Genomic DNA, 16,649 nt, shown 5'->3' on the forward strand with positions numbered 1-16,649 from the left:
AGACAGCTAAGGTAAAAACTGACAATCAAAAATCTGAAGCAGAAGGAGATTGCAGAGAGAGATGAAGCCATGGGAGCATTTGTAGTTATCCACAGAAAGTAACTCAGGAAGCATGATTACTCCAAGCAAGTTAGCACATCCTAAACTGTACAGACAAAAGGCAATGGTTGCAGAGAGGAATAGTAAGGGATTGACCCCAGAGACTTTAGGAACAATATAAATGATCTTGTGATTTGTTGGACATGGAAAAGGAAAAGAAAGATACCATATTTCTAGCTTAAGCAACGTACATTAAATTGTTCCCTTTCCCCAAAGTCAAATGTTCATCAAAACACACTAGAAGTGTTAAAATAAGAAATGAGGTTATTGTGGATTATGAAACATCAGGCACTATGTTCATTTCTTTATATTGGACACAATGATAAAATATGGCAAATGATTATTTCAAAGTTACAAAGTAAGAAAAGTCAAACTCAGTCCTCTGACTTAGTATTTACAGCAGACATTAGAATCATTCCTTGAAAACATACTCAAAGAAAGATCTAGAGAAAAGACACATGGCTGAAGGTGACAGACAGGTAGATGAACAGACACATATATAGTCTCATTAAGGAGAGTTTAATCCAGCATTCTTATCTTTTTAAAAAAAAACTTTTTTCAATTACTTATTTATTTTTATTTTATATGCATTGATATTTTGCATCCATGCATTTCTGTGTGAGGATCACAGATGCCGTGGAGGTGGAGTTACAGACAGTTGCAAGCTGCCATGTAGGTGCTGGGAATTGAACTCAGGACGTCTGGAAGAGTAGCTGCTGTGCCATCTCTCCAGCCCCCAGGATTCTTTTCATGATTGTAAGATATCTTATCCTTAGTTCTTTTTTAATATTTTACTTTTGACTTTCCAAGACAGGGCTTCACTGTATAGCCTGGCTATCCTAGAACTCACTCTGTAGACCAGAGCTCAGAGATCTACCTCCCTCTGCTTTGTGAATGCTGGGATTAACGGCATGGACCACCACGACCGGGCAGTTCCTAACCTTAAAAATAGATGAACCTTATTAAAATAGAGGCTATTCCATTTAAGTTCAATGAAGATTCTTTTCCTAGCTTAAAGAATGAGTGGTCACTGACAATGTTAGCTGTCACTTATAGGACACTTCCTCTATGCTCTGCTTTGTTACAACTCTTCTGATTGTCTTAACTGACTTTTCACAAAATAGCCACTTTTACAAGGATGAAACATAGGCCTATAAAGATAAACTGACTTACCCATAGTAAGCAGGTAAGAAAATCACAGCCTGTTTTCAATCCCACATCATAAGATTGACATCACTGAGTAAATACTTACTATCATATGATAAGATATGTCCACTTTTCCCTTCATAAATAACATGGCCTTTGGATACAGCTTCCTCTCTGACTTTCTCAGGGCTGCTTTCTTCAATGGGCATCCTGGAAACAGATCCCTTCACCAAAGCTTCTGTTGGTATGCCTGCTTGGGGCAGAGCTGGGGTTCCCTGTCATCAAAGCAAACACAAGCAACCTGGGTCCCTTATGCTTAGAAGAAGCACTAGATATTTGGAAAACATAACCTGAAAGTCCAGTATGTCTTCAAAGAAAGCAAAGCACGCATGAGGAAACGAGACATTTCACTTCTATAAAATAGAGAATCCTGTACCTTGTCCTTGAGCCCTGTTATGGAGAACTTATAATGATCAGATTGTGTATATTCTCCACTCCCTTTGGCCAAACATGGAAGGAGAGACATGGAGTTCCTATGTAATATAATAAATCAACATAAAGCATAACTAAATCACCTGAGAATTGTCTTAACATGATAATACTGACTCATAATGCCCTGAGCAGAATCACCAGGAAGCTCAGGATAACACAAGTCGCCAGACCTCACTCTTGAAGGCTGGAATCCAGTGAACCTAGAATAAGTCTTAAGAATTTGGGGCTAGCAACTCTTCAGGCGATATTGATGCTGATGGTCTTGGAACCCATACCATTAGTACCAGTACCTTAGTAGTAATAATAAGAATAATAATAAGAATAAAATAATAAGAAAGAATAGCAAGCTAGTACAATATACAAAAAATGTGTATCAATGTGTAAAAGCAGAATGAGCAGATTTTTCTATTTTCTTCATCTACATACATTATCACCAAGGGGCTGTTTTACATTTCAAGTTGTAATTAATATATAGCCAGGAAAAGAAACACCTTCCATTGATCAAAAGTGGCATTCAGATTAGCTTCAAAACTGAATATATTCCATCTCCAGGTTATCCTTTGTTCCACACTGAATTTGTACATCGCAGCTTACATATTGAGATTACATATTTGCTTCCAAAAAAAAGAAAAAAAGAAGCAATTAATTGTTTTCTTCTGGATTTCTATTTAATATGAGCACATGGTAAAAACACTGCCAAGAAAACATTAAGGAATGTAACAACTTTTACATGTTACTTTTGCCGACTGAGTCTGCAAATGAGTGACATGTTAATAATGTGGCTGTGGTTTAAATGCATCAGGAATGTCTTTCTGGAGATGTCTGGAGATCTGAGGTTTATTATCATTGAGAACTGGATTCATAATCAAAGAACAGTGACCAAAAATCTATAGAAGAGTCCTGCAATACTGGAGCTCTTGAGAGGTCGAGCCTTTTTTGGTTGTTTTTCAGTACCTAGGAGATGATGGCAAGTGCACTGACCTGGGTAATAGAACCCCGCAATGATGAAATGCTCTCCACTGAGATTTTGCTGGCTGGAGTTCCCCCGAGTTATACTTCCTTCTTGGACAGCCCCTGCAGTGCCTGAATAAAAACAAAACCAATAGTAAATCATTGCTTTCCTCTTGATACCCCACTCCAGCACCCATTCTCACAGAGCAGAATGTAGGAGAGGATAACAAAAAATGTCTTCATTAAATGTCTCAATATCATAATGATTTTAAAAGGACTGTTCAAAGTGAATGATAAAATATCAAATCTATAGCTTTGTGCTGCTCACAGCCTTAGTCAGAAAAGCTTTCTTTTGTAGCTGGCAGAGGTGAATACAGAGAGACGTTGCTTTGGTAAAAGTGTGAGAAATGACTGACCATGAGTGCAAAGCCCTAAATAATCGGGTATCTGTGCACACATGACTCACAACAGCTGTGGGCACGTGAACAAGACCTGAAAAAGATCAAGCCAGTCAAAATGTTAGCACAGATGAGGACCTTCTCATAAGGACCTACCCAAACTGAAGAGCTACTGGCAGCTGACGGCTGCTAAGGAAGGATAGCCATCTTTCTTTAGGGAACCAGAGCCATGTGTGGTTGCCCATGCTCCAGTGGAGGACACCACACACATGCATATACAGACAGCAATAATTATACTTTGGCTCATTAAAAAAAAAAGCAGCAGCAGAGAACCTGAAATTGGGAGCAGGTATGTTGGGGAGGGGAGTTGATGGTGAGGATATGATCAAAATACATTATACACATACATGAAATGACAAAATAAATATATTATTAAACCATGACTGCTGGCATAAGTAACTTCAGAAATTGGTGGAGCTTTTAGGATTTAGCTTTGTTTTTTTTTTTGTTTGTTTGTTTTGTTTTTGTTTTGTTTTGGTTTGGTTTGGTTTGGTTTTGGTTTTTACGAGACAGGGTTTCTCTGTATTGTTTCGGAGGCTATCGGTCCAGCCCGGTCTCGAACTCACAGAGATCCGCCTGCTTCTGCCTCCCGAGTGCTGGGAATAAAGGCGTGCGCCACCACTGCCCGGCTAGCTTTGTTTTTGTTTTGATAGTACTATGCACCTATCAAATTTCAAGTTTTATAATTTATTTTACATGGAAGCAAAAACTTAATATGAAATTCAGTAACTTGAAGACTCTTCTCATTGAAATATATTAATGGCTGAGCTGGTTGTATTCACCTATAGTCCACTTTGGAGGCTAATGTAGGAGGATTGAGAATAAAAGTCCACGGCCAGTACCATTGTTGCCACAACTTAGGGCATCTTCACAAGAAGAATAATTTTTTAATGACTAAGTTTAGCAAGTTTACTAGGGACAAGAACTTAACACATCTGTCAAACTGCACATAGCTTTACCTCTGACCACACCTTCATGCTGTGCCCTGACCAATAAGCCCTCAGGTTGTGAGTTTTGGCTTCGTGGAGAAAATTCTTCCTGCTTGATGTAGGTCAAAGGAGCTGAGGACAAAAGCAAGAGAAACATGAAAAGACCAACCAGTGAATGGTGGGCCATGATCACAAATTGATGGGAAGAACTGTGGTCCCTCACTGACCTGATTTGGTGGATTCCTGCTGCCGTGGCAACCCAAGAGAGATAGATCCCACTGAGGGCTTAGGGGGTTCTTGAGTATAAGCCTGATTATGAGAAGTCAAGTAAGTTCCAGGAGTTCCCTAATAAACAAACAAACAAATAAATAAATAAATGAAATAGTCAAGAGACAAAACAAAACATTGTCTTTTCTAAAAGTAAAGTCAATCTTCACATTCCTATCTATTAAAAGCTGTATCTTTGCCATTCAATTTTGAAAAAGTGATCTTGAGAAAAGAAACATTTCACCATAGATTATTAAATTAGAAAAACTAAGGGAATAAGATATGTTATCTGACAATCTCATATATTACATATATTCACTATTACCAAATCACATAAAGCATTTATCACAATGTAATCACATGTAAGCTATGAACAATATTTTATACCTTTTACAGATGCAAAAGGTATAAAGGTTTTGCATATTTAAACAAAGCACTAAGGAGCTCTCACCTCTGGCTGAGCATAGTATAAAGGCATGACCTGATACGCAGAGAGCCCCACAGCAAGGACTAGGAAAGACTACTGATGTCAGGCCATTTAAGGGAATCTCTGTACAATCATTAGTTTGCCAAGCAGAGACTTTACAAATTAGTTCTTAAAAGTCACTAAGCAAAAGCAAATAAAAACAGAAAATAGAAGCTACAACAGCCCTGGGAGATAGCTGTATGATTACCAGAGTTGCCACATCATATAACAGAAAATAGGCAGTTCTGGTGGCTGGCACGATGACTCAGTGACTAAAGATGCTTTCCATCAAGCTGAAAATCTAAGTGTGATCCCTGAGACCAACACGGTACCAGGAACGAAATCTATTCCCACACATTGTCCTCTGATCTCCACATGGGAAATAAATGAATGTAAGAAACATTAAATGCAACTTGACAAAAAAATTACAAGACATACAAACATACAAAAAAGTAAGCCATACAGATGAAATAAAACAGTAAGCTTTTAAATTACTAGACGAAGATTAAACAGAAGTACAAGAACAATGTCTACAAAATACAACACAGAGAAAGAAAGCATTACAAGAACAAAACAGAAATCCTAGAATTGACAGATTTAACTACAGGTCAGGTATGGTGATGTATATCTACAACCCATCACTTGGGAAGGAGAAACAAGATAGGAGACCAGCTTAGACCAGAGACTGTCATGTTTGGCTAAGCTAGATAATGAAACTCTGTGTAAAATCAAAGAGAAACAAATAAAATGACACTAATACAAAGAAATATATCCACTCCCCTGAAAAGGACCTAGGAGAAGGACCAGCAGTGGTGACACACACATTTAATCCCAGCACTCAGGAGGCAGGGACACCTGTATCTCTGTGAGTTCAAGGCCAGCTTGGTCTACAGAGAGCTAGCTCCAGGACAGCCAGGGACAGAGAAACACTGTCTCCAAAATAAATAAATAAATAAAAATAAAAAAAATAAAAAGCTTTAAAAAAAAAAAGGACATACAAGACACGATAAAATATCGAATGCTTTACTCTTCAGATTAACAAGGGAGACCCATCCACACTATTTCTATTAATACTGCACTTTTCTCTAGACAGCCTAATGAAACAAGAAAAAGAAAAAAAATGATAAAATTAGAAATGAACTAAACCACCTTTCTCATACTGGTGCGGTGACAAACATGTAGCCATAATCCCATGACATGGCAGGTGGAGTTAAGAGGGACAGTTCAAGGCCAGCTTCTGGTACAGAGTTTAAGTCAGAAAAGGATTCAACTTTCTCTTTGGAATCAAGGTGGATAATGATAATTCAGTCTGTCAGTAATAGGGACTGAGGGCTCTGTTTCCATGGGTTCACTGGGCATTCTTAGTGGCTCTCTATTGCTTCTGTTAAGGCCAGCATGAATTATACTAAAGGCTGTCACAAAACAAACTCTCCCACCAAAAAAAGGTCAGGAATACATAGAAATTATTTCTCCACATCTACCAATAAAAATTTTCCTTATGAGAAGTACTTTGAGAGGTCACAAGCAAAAGTCAAGACTAAGATATGATTTCTATTTAGTAATACTACTAGGCTGCTTCACTTTCTGTGTTTCCCTGACACTATTCTGGTTTTTAGCAAACTGAAAAGCTTTGTATTTTAGGTATGTCAGACTGTTGGTACTATTGCTGCAACACTGTATAACATTGTTAGCATTTTTTAAAGCAATGAAGTATCTATTTTCTTTTTATTTATTTAAATACGGTCTCCTTATGAAAGCCAGTCTGACCTCAACCCTGTGATCCTATTGCCTCAGGCTCCAGCATACTAGGGATTAAAGGTGTATGCAACTATATCTAATTCGAAATTTGTTTTGTTTTGTTTACTGAGAGAGGATTTCTCTGTGTAGCTCTGACTGTCCTGGAACTTGCTCTGTAGCCCAGGCAGGCCTCAAACTCACAAAAGATCCACCTGTCTCTGCCACTACCACTGCCCAGCTGTAAATTATTTCTTAATTAAGGTATATAAGTTCTTTTAGATACAATACTGTTGCATACTTAACTGACAATAATATAGTATAAACAGAGTCTTATATATACTAGAAAACCAAAAGCTTCCACACCACCGTGACAAAGAAACCAGTCTCTGACTGATCATAAGCACCAAAGTAAAACCCCAATCTATAAGCTTACAAAATGTAACAAATCGAAATATGAGGAATGTGCTCAATAGGCAATGATTATATGAAAATGTTCTGCGCAATAATGCTATATATAATGAATGAATATATGAAATGAAAATACAAATGTAATTGTATATACACATGTACATGTCTACTGGAGCTGGGAATATGGATCAGTCAGGAAAGTGTTGTAGTACTACTTGAAGAAGGTATAGTGATACACATCTGTCACCCTAACATTTGGGAGGTGAAGGTTCAATATCAGTATTGACTGCCATCAGATGGCTCTGCAGGTCAAAGTGCTCACTACCAACCCTACTAACAATGTGAGTTTGAGGACCAATGTATATCACAAAGAAACCAGGATCAAGCTTCATTCTTTTTGTTTTTCTTTGGTTTTTTTTTTTTTTTTCGAGACAGGGCTTCTCTGTCGCTTTGGAGACTGTCCCGGAACTAGCTCTCGTACACCAGATTGGCCTCAAACTCACAGAGATCCACCTGCCTCTGCCTCCTGAGTGGTGGGATTAAAGACGTGCACCACCACTGCCAGGCCCAAAACTTCATCCTTAAGGAGTCTAAAACAGCTCAGGTTTCCCTCCACAAAAGGGATTAACAAAATGAAATGCTCATACAATAGAGTATTTAACAATCAAAAGGCTACTAAGTACACACAAAGACCTGACTGAATCCCTAAAATCATTACACAGAGATAAAAGACAAACAAAAAAGTGTACACAGTGTAAGGTCCTGTTCATAAGAGACCTAGGAAAGCGAAGATGAACCCATGGTTAGAGAAGACCTAGGAAGGAACCTGATTATGAATTAGTACACCAATAAGTTAGTGAGAGGAGGTAAAGAGCTAATTGAAGCAACATGCAACAGAAATCTGCTACAAAACAAAAGCCAGTTTACCTGTGAGATGGACCCTCCCATTATGAAGGATGGTTTTTCTGATGCAGCTGTGGTTTTAGACGATGGGATGAGAGGAGGAGGTGGTCTGGTTGGTCGTGTCGTGGGAAGTCGAACCCCTTCAGGAAGGCTAGTTACCACTTGATGTGGAGCAGGTTGGAGAACTTTTTAAAGGGGGAGAAATCATTTCAAATGGTCAATTTCTTAGTGTGCACAGGCTTCCTTTCTCAGTAAGTATTCCTGAATATCTAGATCACAAATTAAATTCTAAATGTCAGATGAAGCTAAACATGAGTATATTTACTTTTTAAAATTCTGACAATGAGTATATTCAAATCTCAAGTGATATTTGTGAGGCAAATGTATTTGATTTATTTCAAACCACATCATTCAAAACTGACCTCAGCAACTATTCTGCTCAACAGAGGCAATCATTACGAGTATCTTTGTCATTCTTCATCACCTTCTGAAACTTACAATGGAAATGAGGATCAGGAAGCTTCCAAGAAATACCTGCTGCTTCACACAGTAGGAGACCTGGCTGACAACCCAGTATACATCCTCTGTGTAGCTGCATAATTTGAGAAACATCTAGAGGTTCTGGCTTTCACAGAACACTTGAATTTCTGGGGCGGGGGTGGGGCGAGGAGGGAGGTTGGGGGTGGATTCTCAAGGGTTTTTTACAAAGTAGTTGTACTGTTAAAAGAAAAGCCAATCACAGTATAGGTGTGTCAACACAGATTTCCCAGTGGCCCAGTGAATCTGAATTCAACTGACAATGGAATGCAGAGAAACAAAGTCATTCTAGAGAGCAAAGACATGTCCTGGAAGAGCAGGTCACTCATGAGATTAAAACACCATGTGGAACACCTGCGGGCAGATGGCCGGCAGCCACTGTGCAGAAAGGTAATATTTACCTGGAGGGACACTATAGCGAGCTGCACTCATATCAGGCTGTGAAGCGGCTTTACTGACTTCTCTTGGAGAGAGCCTACACGGTGAGGCTGACCTTGCTGCGGTACTGTGCATCTGTGCTTCCTGTTCTAGAGCACGTTTGACCTCAGCATAAGGCATATAGGCGACTGATTTTCCTATGAAAGTTAAAGTTATCACAATAAGGGAAGAACCCCAAATTAAAATAGTAAGTGTGAAAGGACCAAGCCCACACCATCTAAGGGCAGATCCATCTATATGCTAATAACAAGGTCTAAAGTTGCTGTGGACAAATATACCCACAGTAAATCCTACTAACTCTAAATCTGCTGTTTTCCTCAGATTCAAAACCCCACGAACTTCAATGACAGTTTCTATCTTTCAAGAACAAAAGGTCTTAAGGAAAATCAGATGCTTTGACATGCAATAAAATTAAAACAGACAAACACTGAATTATCATGGGAATCTGTGAATTCAAGTCTGACCTGGATTACAGGTCAGTTCTCTGAGAATTTCAATCAGCTTGTTGATATTAACTGCCTAATAGTTTAAAAGTAAACATGAGAAATGGAAAAGGTCTTTTTAAACAAATGCAGATAAAGCTTATCCAAAAACCCTCCACCAGTTCCCAAAAAAAAAAACCTATGAATGTAACTGTAATGATGAAAATTAATTAATGAAAAAGTTATTTCCACATTAAAAATTTTCCATGTTTCAGTGTCATGCCAACAATGCAGTCATATCACCATAAGTAGGGACTGGGAAGACACTGCAACTGGCAAGTCCTTACAGAGTATGAGGGTACAGAGTATGGGGGGTGGGGGTGGGGGGGATGGGGATGGGAATGGGAGACAGTGGAGTCAGGTTAATACCTGGGACTTACTGGCCAGCAGGCTTAGCATGGCAGGTGAGGCCCAGGCTAGGAAGAAACTGTTTCAAAACACCCAAGATACATAGTGCACAAGGGCTGATCCCCAAGGTTGATTGATCTCTGACCTCTCTCTACACACTGTGTCTGTGTACTGAAACACAATTTTTTAAAATACTAATATACAGATATAAAACTTCCTTTCTTTATTTAGAGATGAGAGTGTCAGATAGCCCAGAAGAGCCTGAAACTGAAGATCCACCTACCTTCCTCTCTTGAGTACTCAGGATTATGGATGTGAGACATCATGCCATCTAAATCTTTCATTTATTAAACTGAAACTAACATACTGTGATTAACTTTTGAAAACTAGAAAAGCACAATGCAAAAATCAAATGTAACTGTTACCACTTAGATGTATGACATTTTAATGCCTAACTGAACAAATGCATTATTGCTCTTTTCATTTCCTAATCTTGTTAATTTATACTTTCAGCTTTTTTGTTGGGACTAATTACTTGAAACTGGCTTGTAATATAAGCCTAGGTGGCCTCAAACTCAAAATCTTCCTGCCATGGCCTCCCTCATGCTGGGATCACAGATCTATAGCACCACATTCAGCTTTAAATTTAGATTTAAAATCATTTTGAGTGCTTTCGATCCAAAATGTCATTAGAATTTTCATTTGGATTACATTAAACTTATGGACAAATAAAGGACAGAAGACTTCTTCTAATATTGAATTTAAAATAATCTGTCAATGTCGGGGGGCCTCCGCCATAATTCAGCCATAGCATTATCATGTCCTCAGAGAAGACGTGACTCTAGGTCACACTGCTGAAATACCACTCTTAAGATAGGAAGCAAGTTCCGAGAAAACAGACCTGAGGCTTATCTGCCTAGTCTAGGACGTAGGCTTGTACAATAGAAGAAAGAATGTGAAAGTTAGAATCTGCAGTTAGGTTACCAGAGGACATAGGATGACCTACCCATCCCACTGACCTTTGCTCCACCAGGCTCATTGCAGCTGCAGCATACCCCCATTCCTTCCCCTCCTCCCTTCCCATACATAAATCCCTTTGGGACGAAATAAAGTTGTCGCCTTGGTCAGACACTTGTCTTGGCATCCTTTTCTTATATTTCCCGCCCCTCAACTTTCTCCTAGGTGTCCTGCAGACCCACGTTGAATGTCCCGCAGGTCAGGGCATGTCAATTTACTAAAACTATTCCTATTCCTATGTTCTTTTGCTGGGAAAATCATCTCTCATATATATGGATGCATATATGTAACTGAATACTTAACAAGATAGAGGTTTTCTATAAAACAGCTTTTTCTAATAAAACTTTCCTTTTTCCTTTTAGTTCAAATGATTCTCAGTTAATTTTTATACTTATAAAAAATGTAGGCACTACATAATTGTGTATGTGTTTTTATTTATGATAAGTGTGTGGGTACCAGTATGCACATGTTAACGAATGTGTGTACAAGTCAGAGGACAGTTTTCAGAGTCCTCATCTTCCACCTTGTTGAGACACAGACTCTCTTCTTTCTGCCATGGTGCATTATCAGATGATTCCAATGTTTACCTCCCATAGGACTGTGAGCAGGTTCTAGGAAAACTAAGGTCACAGGTTGGTAGCCCAGCTTGGGAGAGGGGTATTTTTATTACCATGTAAAATAACCATTTGTCTTCTTCTTTTAAATACCTAAACTTATATTTTCCTGACTATAGTTAACAGTGGACCACCTTGTAGTTTCCACCTAAGTGTCAAGGTTCACAACTGGTTTCCAATAAAGACTTTCTTTTTTTTTTTTTCCAAAACAGGAATTTTCTGTGTAGCCCTGTGTCACTCTGAAGACTGGGCTGACCTCAAAATCACAAACATCCACCCATCTCTGCCTCCGAGTGCTGGAATTAAAGCTGTGTACCACCAACACCCAGTTCAAATAAAGACTTACTAATCACAGGCACCAACAGTCCCTTTACATGTTAAGGCACTTTTACAAATCAGAAACAATGATTGTATATCAACTAATACTCAAGTGTTAGATACCATGCTTCCCATGAATCTGAAGGAGGACATGGCAGTAATAACCTTAGAAAGGATTGCCCAGAAAACACTAAGTTGCACAAAAGTAAAGTTTAACAACAGAGCACAGCCACTGTCAGGCAGTTTAGAGGTCAACCCTGGCTGACAATGCTAACTCATCCCTGTGCCTTTAATCAGGACGAGCAGAATTCTGCCCACAGGCAGCAGGACACCAGTTAACAACTGCCTGGGAAAAGCAGGGCTGGTCTGCCTAGGATAACTATGACCATACTTTACACTATAAATCTCCTTATCTGTCCAAACAATCACACCTTGGAATTCTGTCTCTGCAGCACAATGGATAATTGCTCAAAGTGTAACTTGGGACTGTGAGCCCATATAAACTGTGGGGATATCTGTTCAGGGCCGGTTCCCTTTTGTGGATTAGCCAGATCTAGTCACACACTACTATTCAGTTTTTCCTTTATTAATCTCTAAGTATCTGGATTCCTCACTGGGAAATACAATATAGTAAATCGTTTCACTTAACTCTCACAACCAAAGAGATTAATGGAATTGTTCAAATGAGGAAATTGGGGCTCAAAAGAGTCACACTTAACTTCCCAACCAAAGCAAACTATGAGGGACTTTGAACTTCTGAAGCCTGTGGGATATCCACCAAAACAATGATACTCATATTGGGCATGGTATTGCATACCTGTAATCCCAACATTTAGGAGACTGAGGCAAAAGGATTGATCAGTGTATGGACACAACCAAACAAATTTATTTTTTCTTTGCTAGAGAATTTGACATATTATATTAAAAATTCAAAGACTGACTGGTTTACCATTTCAAACAATTTATAACTATGTAGAAAAATTTATTTAAAAAACAGATATTTAGAGGGCCCTAACCATATCAATTTCAATCAGAAAATATACAGAAACAGAAAAGCAAAACAAATAACAAAATAAACACAAAACAAAATAGTTTTAGTTGTACAGAAGCAGAAACCTATTTTGACTGTATAATTTTTTAACTTTTATTAACTTATTTTTTACATTTCAATTCCTGTTCCTCTCCCTCCTCTCCTCCTGCTCCTCGCCACTTCTCTCCACTACCTCCCCATCTACCCCTCAAACAGGGTAAGGCCTCCCCTAGGAAATCTACTAAGTCTGTCCCATCATCTCCTTGAGGCAGGACCAAAGGGACCTCTCCACCCCCACATCTGTGTCTAGGCTGACAAGGCATCTCTCCACATAGCATAGGCTCCACTAAGTCAGTTTGTTCATTAGTGTTAGGTCTTGAATCCACTGCCAGTGGCCTCATACATTGTCCCAGTCACAACATTGTCACCTATATTAAGGGAGTCTAGTTCTGTCTTATACAGGTTCCCCCATTCGTCAGACTGGAGTCACTGATCGCTCACTAGCTGATTCTGTGGGTTTCCCCATCATGGTCTTGACTCCTTTGATTGGATAGATTTTATTTCATTTGCATTACAACTTCTAATTTGACATGCCCAAGTTTTTTCACTGGAAGCTATCAATAAAAGCAGGGGTCAATCTGGGTAAATGTCAGTTGAAAATAATTCTTGAAAGTACTTTTTAAAACTTTTTTATAGATAACTAAAGCATAATATAAAGGGGAGAGGGGCATACCTACTGTAACAGTTTGTAGCAGTCTCATTAAAAACAAACAATGAATATAATCCAGTGAGGCACAGCAGTAAAAGCAAAGGACACGGTCCTGATACTGGAGAGCTCCCTCGTTAACTGTTCTTTTAATGGTGGTGGTGGTGTGGGTTCTGCTTATTTATTTCAGCACAAAATCAAGCTAGCTTAGAACTCACTAAGTAAATCATAATAGCCTCAAACTTGTGAAAAATCCTCCTGCCTTAACCCTTCAAGTGCCAGAATTACAAACATGAGCTGTCATGATTAGCTGATGGTACTTATAAACTGACACCACAGTCATTTTTAATCTATAAACTAGTCTGTCAAGTTGATTTTTAAAACATTTGTCATGTTTTCCATACAGATATAACTTAAGTGTAAACATTTAAATGATATTTGGAAGAGTGGCTCAGACACTGACTACACAGTACTTATGAACAACCTCAAAGAAGAGATATACAGCTTGTAGAAATAAAATACTGGATGCATATATTAAGTGTGTTAGCAAAATAAAACCTGCTTGTAAAAAAAATCCCACTTTGTAAAGCTATCCTGAATCAAACTATAAATCTTATCTTACTGTCACAGTAATTTAACATGGAAGTTAATTTTAAGATCACTGCATTATGACTAAGAATTCAGGCACCCCTGAAATCTAAAGCACACAGAACAAAGGATTAACTGCAGAGAAATACAGCTCACAGTATCAAGTTCAATTCTTAGGCTCTGGTCATTCTAGCTCCTCAATACAATTCAAAAAAAAAAATGATGTTGTAAAGTTATCGAGATTCTAAACTATGATATCCAATGAAAATCATCCATATATTACTCACTGAATAATTTGAGGCCTTGGCAGGAGCTCAACAAATAATTGAACCAAATGTTGTGTTTTCTAAGTTTTATTTTATCCTTTAAAAAAGCTATCCTAAATAATACATAAGGAATAAATAAACAGGCCTTTATTTTATAACTTACTTACTATAATAGATTTCCTCATAATTGTGGTATTTAAAAGCAGACGTCTGTGAGGGCTGGGATGTGTCACTGCTAGAGCACATAGTCTAAGTTAAATCCCCAGCAGAAGAGAGAAAGGGGAGGGAGGCAGAGAGGGAAGAAGTGGATCACTATTTTGGGGAGGAGGGGGTGTTTCAAGACAGGGTTTCTCTGTGTAACGCTGGCTGTTCCAAAACTCAACTCTCTAGACCAGGCTGGCCTTGAAGTCAGGGATGTACCTGCCTCTATCTCTTGAGTGTTGGGATTTAAGGATCACTTAATCCAATCCTTCAGCATATAACATCCAAGTATCCATTGTACTGATTATAAAACTAGGGATTAAAAATTCTCAAAAGTCAATTCAGTAAAAGTTATCAAAATTTCTACCTACTTCCATCAAAGAAATATTTACTTAGGAGAAATATGGTGACAAAGCCCTGAAATCTCAGCGCTTACAAAAAGTTGGAGCAGGGGCCGGGCAGTGGTGGCGCACGCCTTTAATCCCAGCACTCGAGAGGCAGAGGCAGGCGGATCTCTGTGAGTTCGAGGCCGGGCTGGACCAACAGCCTCCGAAACAATACAGAGAAACCCTGTCTCGTAAAAAAAAAACAAAACAAAACAAAACAAAAAAAAGTTGGAGCAGGGGGATTCTAAATTCATGGCTAGCCTAAGCTACATAGTGAGTTCAAGGACAACCAGGGCTATATACTGCAACCCCACCCTGAAGGAAGGGGAAGAATGGCAGGGCTTGAAGGGAGAGAGAATGGAAGGAGAGAAAATAATGAAATAATGAAAAAGAAAGACTTCCTTATAGCTAGTGGTGGGTTAGCGGGAGAGCACTTGCCCATTATAGACTGGTTTCAGGGTTAGCAGAGAGGGAGAGAGATTTACTTTACATTCTTTCTGTGCCTACGCATTATTCCCTTATTCACATTTTTTTTTTTTTTGGTTTTACGAGACAGGGTTTCTCTGAATTGTTTTGTTTCTCTGAATTGTTTCTCTGAATTGTTCTTGTCTACATAAAGTATCACAAAATGCTTTATAACATACAGTATTACTTTGCAATCCTATATAAAAATATTACAAAATACTTCTGAATCAGTCATAGACAATTTTAGTATTCATGCATCTAAACATACTTAAAAATAGTTTAAATTTATTATTAACCATATGGAAATTCTAACTGTATCAGACAAATTACCAAAACTTAGAAATCATCCCCTCATATTAAAGTAAAACTGTATTGTGCCCTTACTAAAGCAGAATGAATCAATTCAAAATGATACAGCAGGGACAGGTCCTTTTATAGCACTATATAAAAGCTAAGCCATGTGGTATATAACAACATTGACTGTTGACAACTCTAGCAAGATAAATATGTATTATTATTTTCCCTTGTTGAAGAGAAAACTAAAGCAATGGCAGGCTAGGTAACTTTGCCATGGCCGCACAGCTAACAGGCTGAAGAAGACTGAGTCAGGGTGGAGACTATGCTACAAAAAGATGCCTCCATCACATCAGAATGTTACGCAGCCACAGGTAATGTTTTTCAATAACAGAACACCAGTTTCTACTTTGAAAAGTCAGATAAGTGGAGGATTGAGTATAGTTTTTCTACTCTCAGAAGAAGAATGAATTCAGAAAAGTCATACTAACTAGAATGCTATTAACAATGTTACTGCTGTCTCTGGTCATCACCAACATTGAATAGTATAAGCAGCATCAGTTTCAGGTCTCTTCTCTCAGGGAAATATGCAATAAACTGATTGAAATCACATACAGAGCACCAAGGACACACACTATCTTGGGGTTCACCTCGATTCCTTTTGTACCTACCTTCCCACTCCCTGTTTGGACTCTTAGAAGTACTACACGGACTTGCCGAGCCTCTACATTCCAAGTCTATCTGCTCTTGCCTCTGACGCTGTTCCTCCAGGAGTGCTGACTCATGCATAGCCTTAATGTGCCGCTGGTAAAGAGCATAGCCACTCACAGGGGTTCCAATTGGTATATTACATGGGGTGCAAGAAACCTACAAGGGGGGAGAAAAATCAAATTGAAATGTGCCAATGACCACTGTAGAAGTAATTACCAATTGTTAGAAGTAATACTTATTCCTGAAGTGATAAGGATTGAGATGATTTGACCATGTTTTAATTAAAGCACTTTTCAAAACAAATGCTAGGTAGTTACTAATTGAGCACAGCAGAAATCATAAAAGTTGTGACAAAATAAATCAAAATAACCATCACTTGTCTAATTCAAATC

At 38.5% G+C, this 16,649-nt stretch overlaps 1 protein-coding gene across 1 annotated transcript in view; it reads right to left on the reverse strand.

Annotated features, from left to right (window-relative positions):
• Positions 1-16,649, reverse strand: part of Ncor1 (nuclear receptor corepressor 1) — a 149,663-nt gene that overhangs the window by 33,501 nt on the left and 99,513 nt on the right. The window contains 8 exon segments of the mRNA XM_040748823.1: positions 1,352-1,520; positions 2,719-2,781; positions 2,783-2,820; positions 4,106-4,207; positions 4,303-4,420; positions 7,881-8,041; positions 8,795-8,968; positions 16,218-16,413. Coding sequence (XP_040604757.1) covers positions 1,352-1,520; positions 2,719-2,781; positions 2,783-2,820; positions 4,106-4,207; positions 4,303-4,420; positions 7,881-8,041; positions 8,795-8,968; positions 16,218-16,413 — 1,021 coding nt within the window.

Source organism: Mesocricetus auratus, unplaced genomic scaffold, assembly GCF_017639785.1.
Source record: "Mesocricetus auratus isolate SY011 unplaced genomic scaffold, BCM_Maur_2.0 Super-Scaffold_100007, whole genome shotgun sequence".
NCBI classification, from domain to species: Eukaryota; Metazoa; Chordata; class Mammalia; order Rodentia; family Cricetidae; genus Mesocricetus; species Mesocricetus auratus.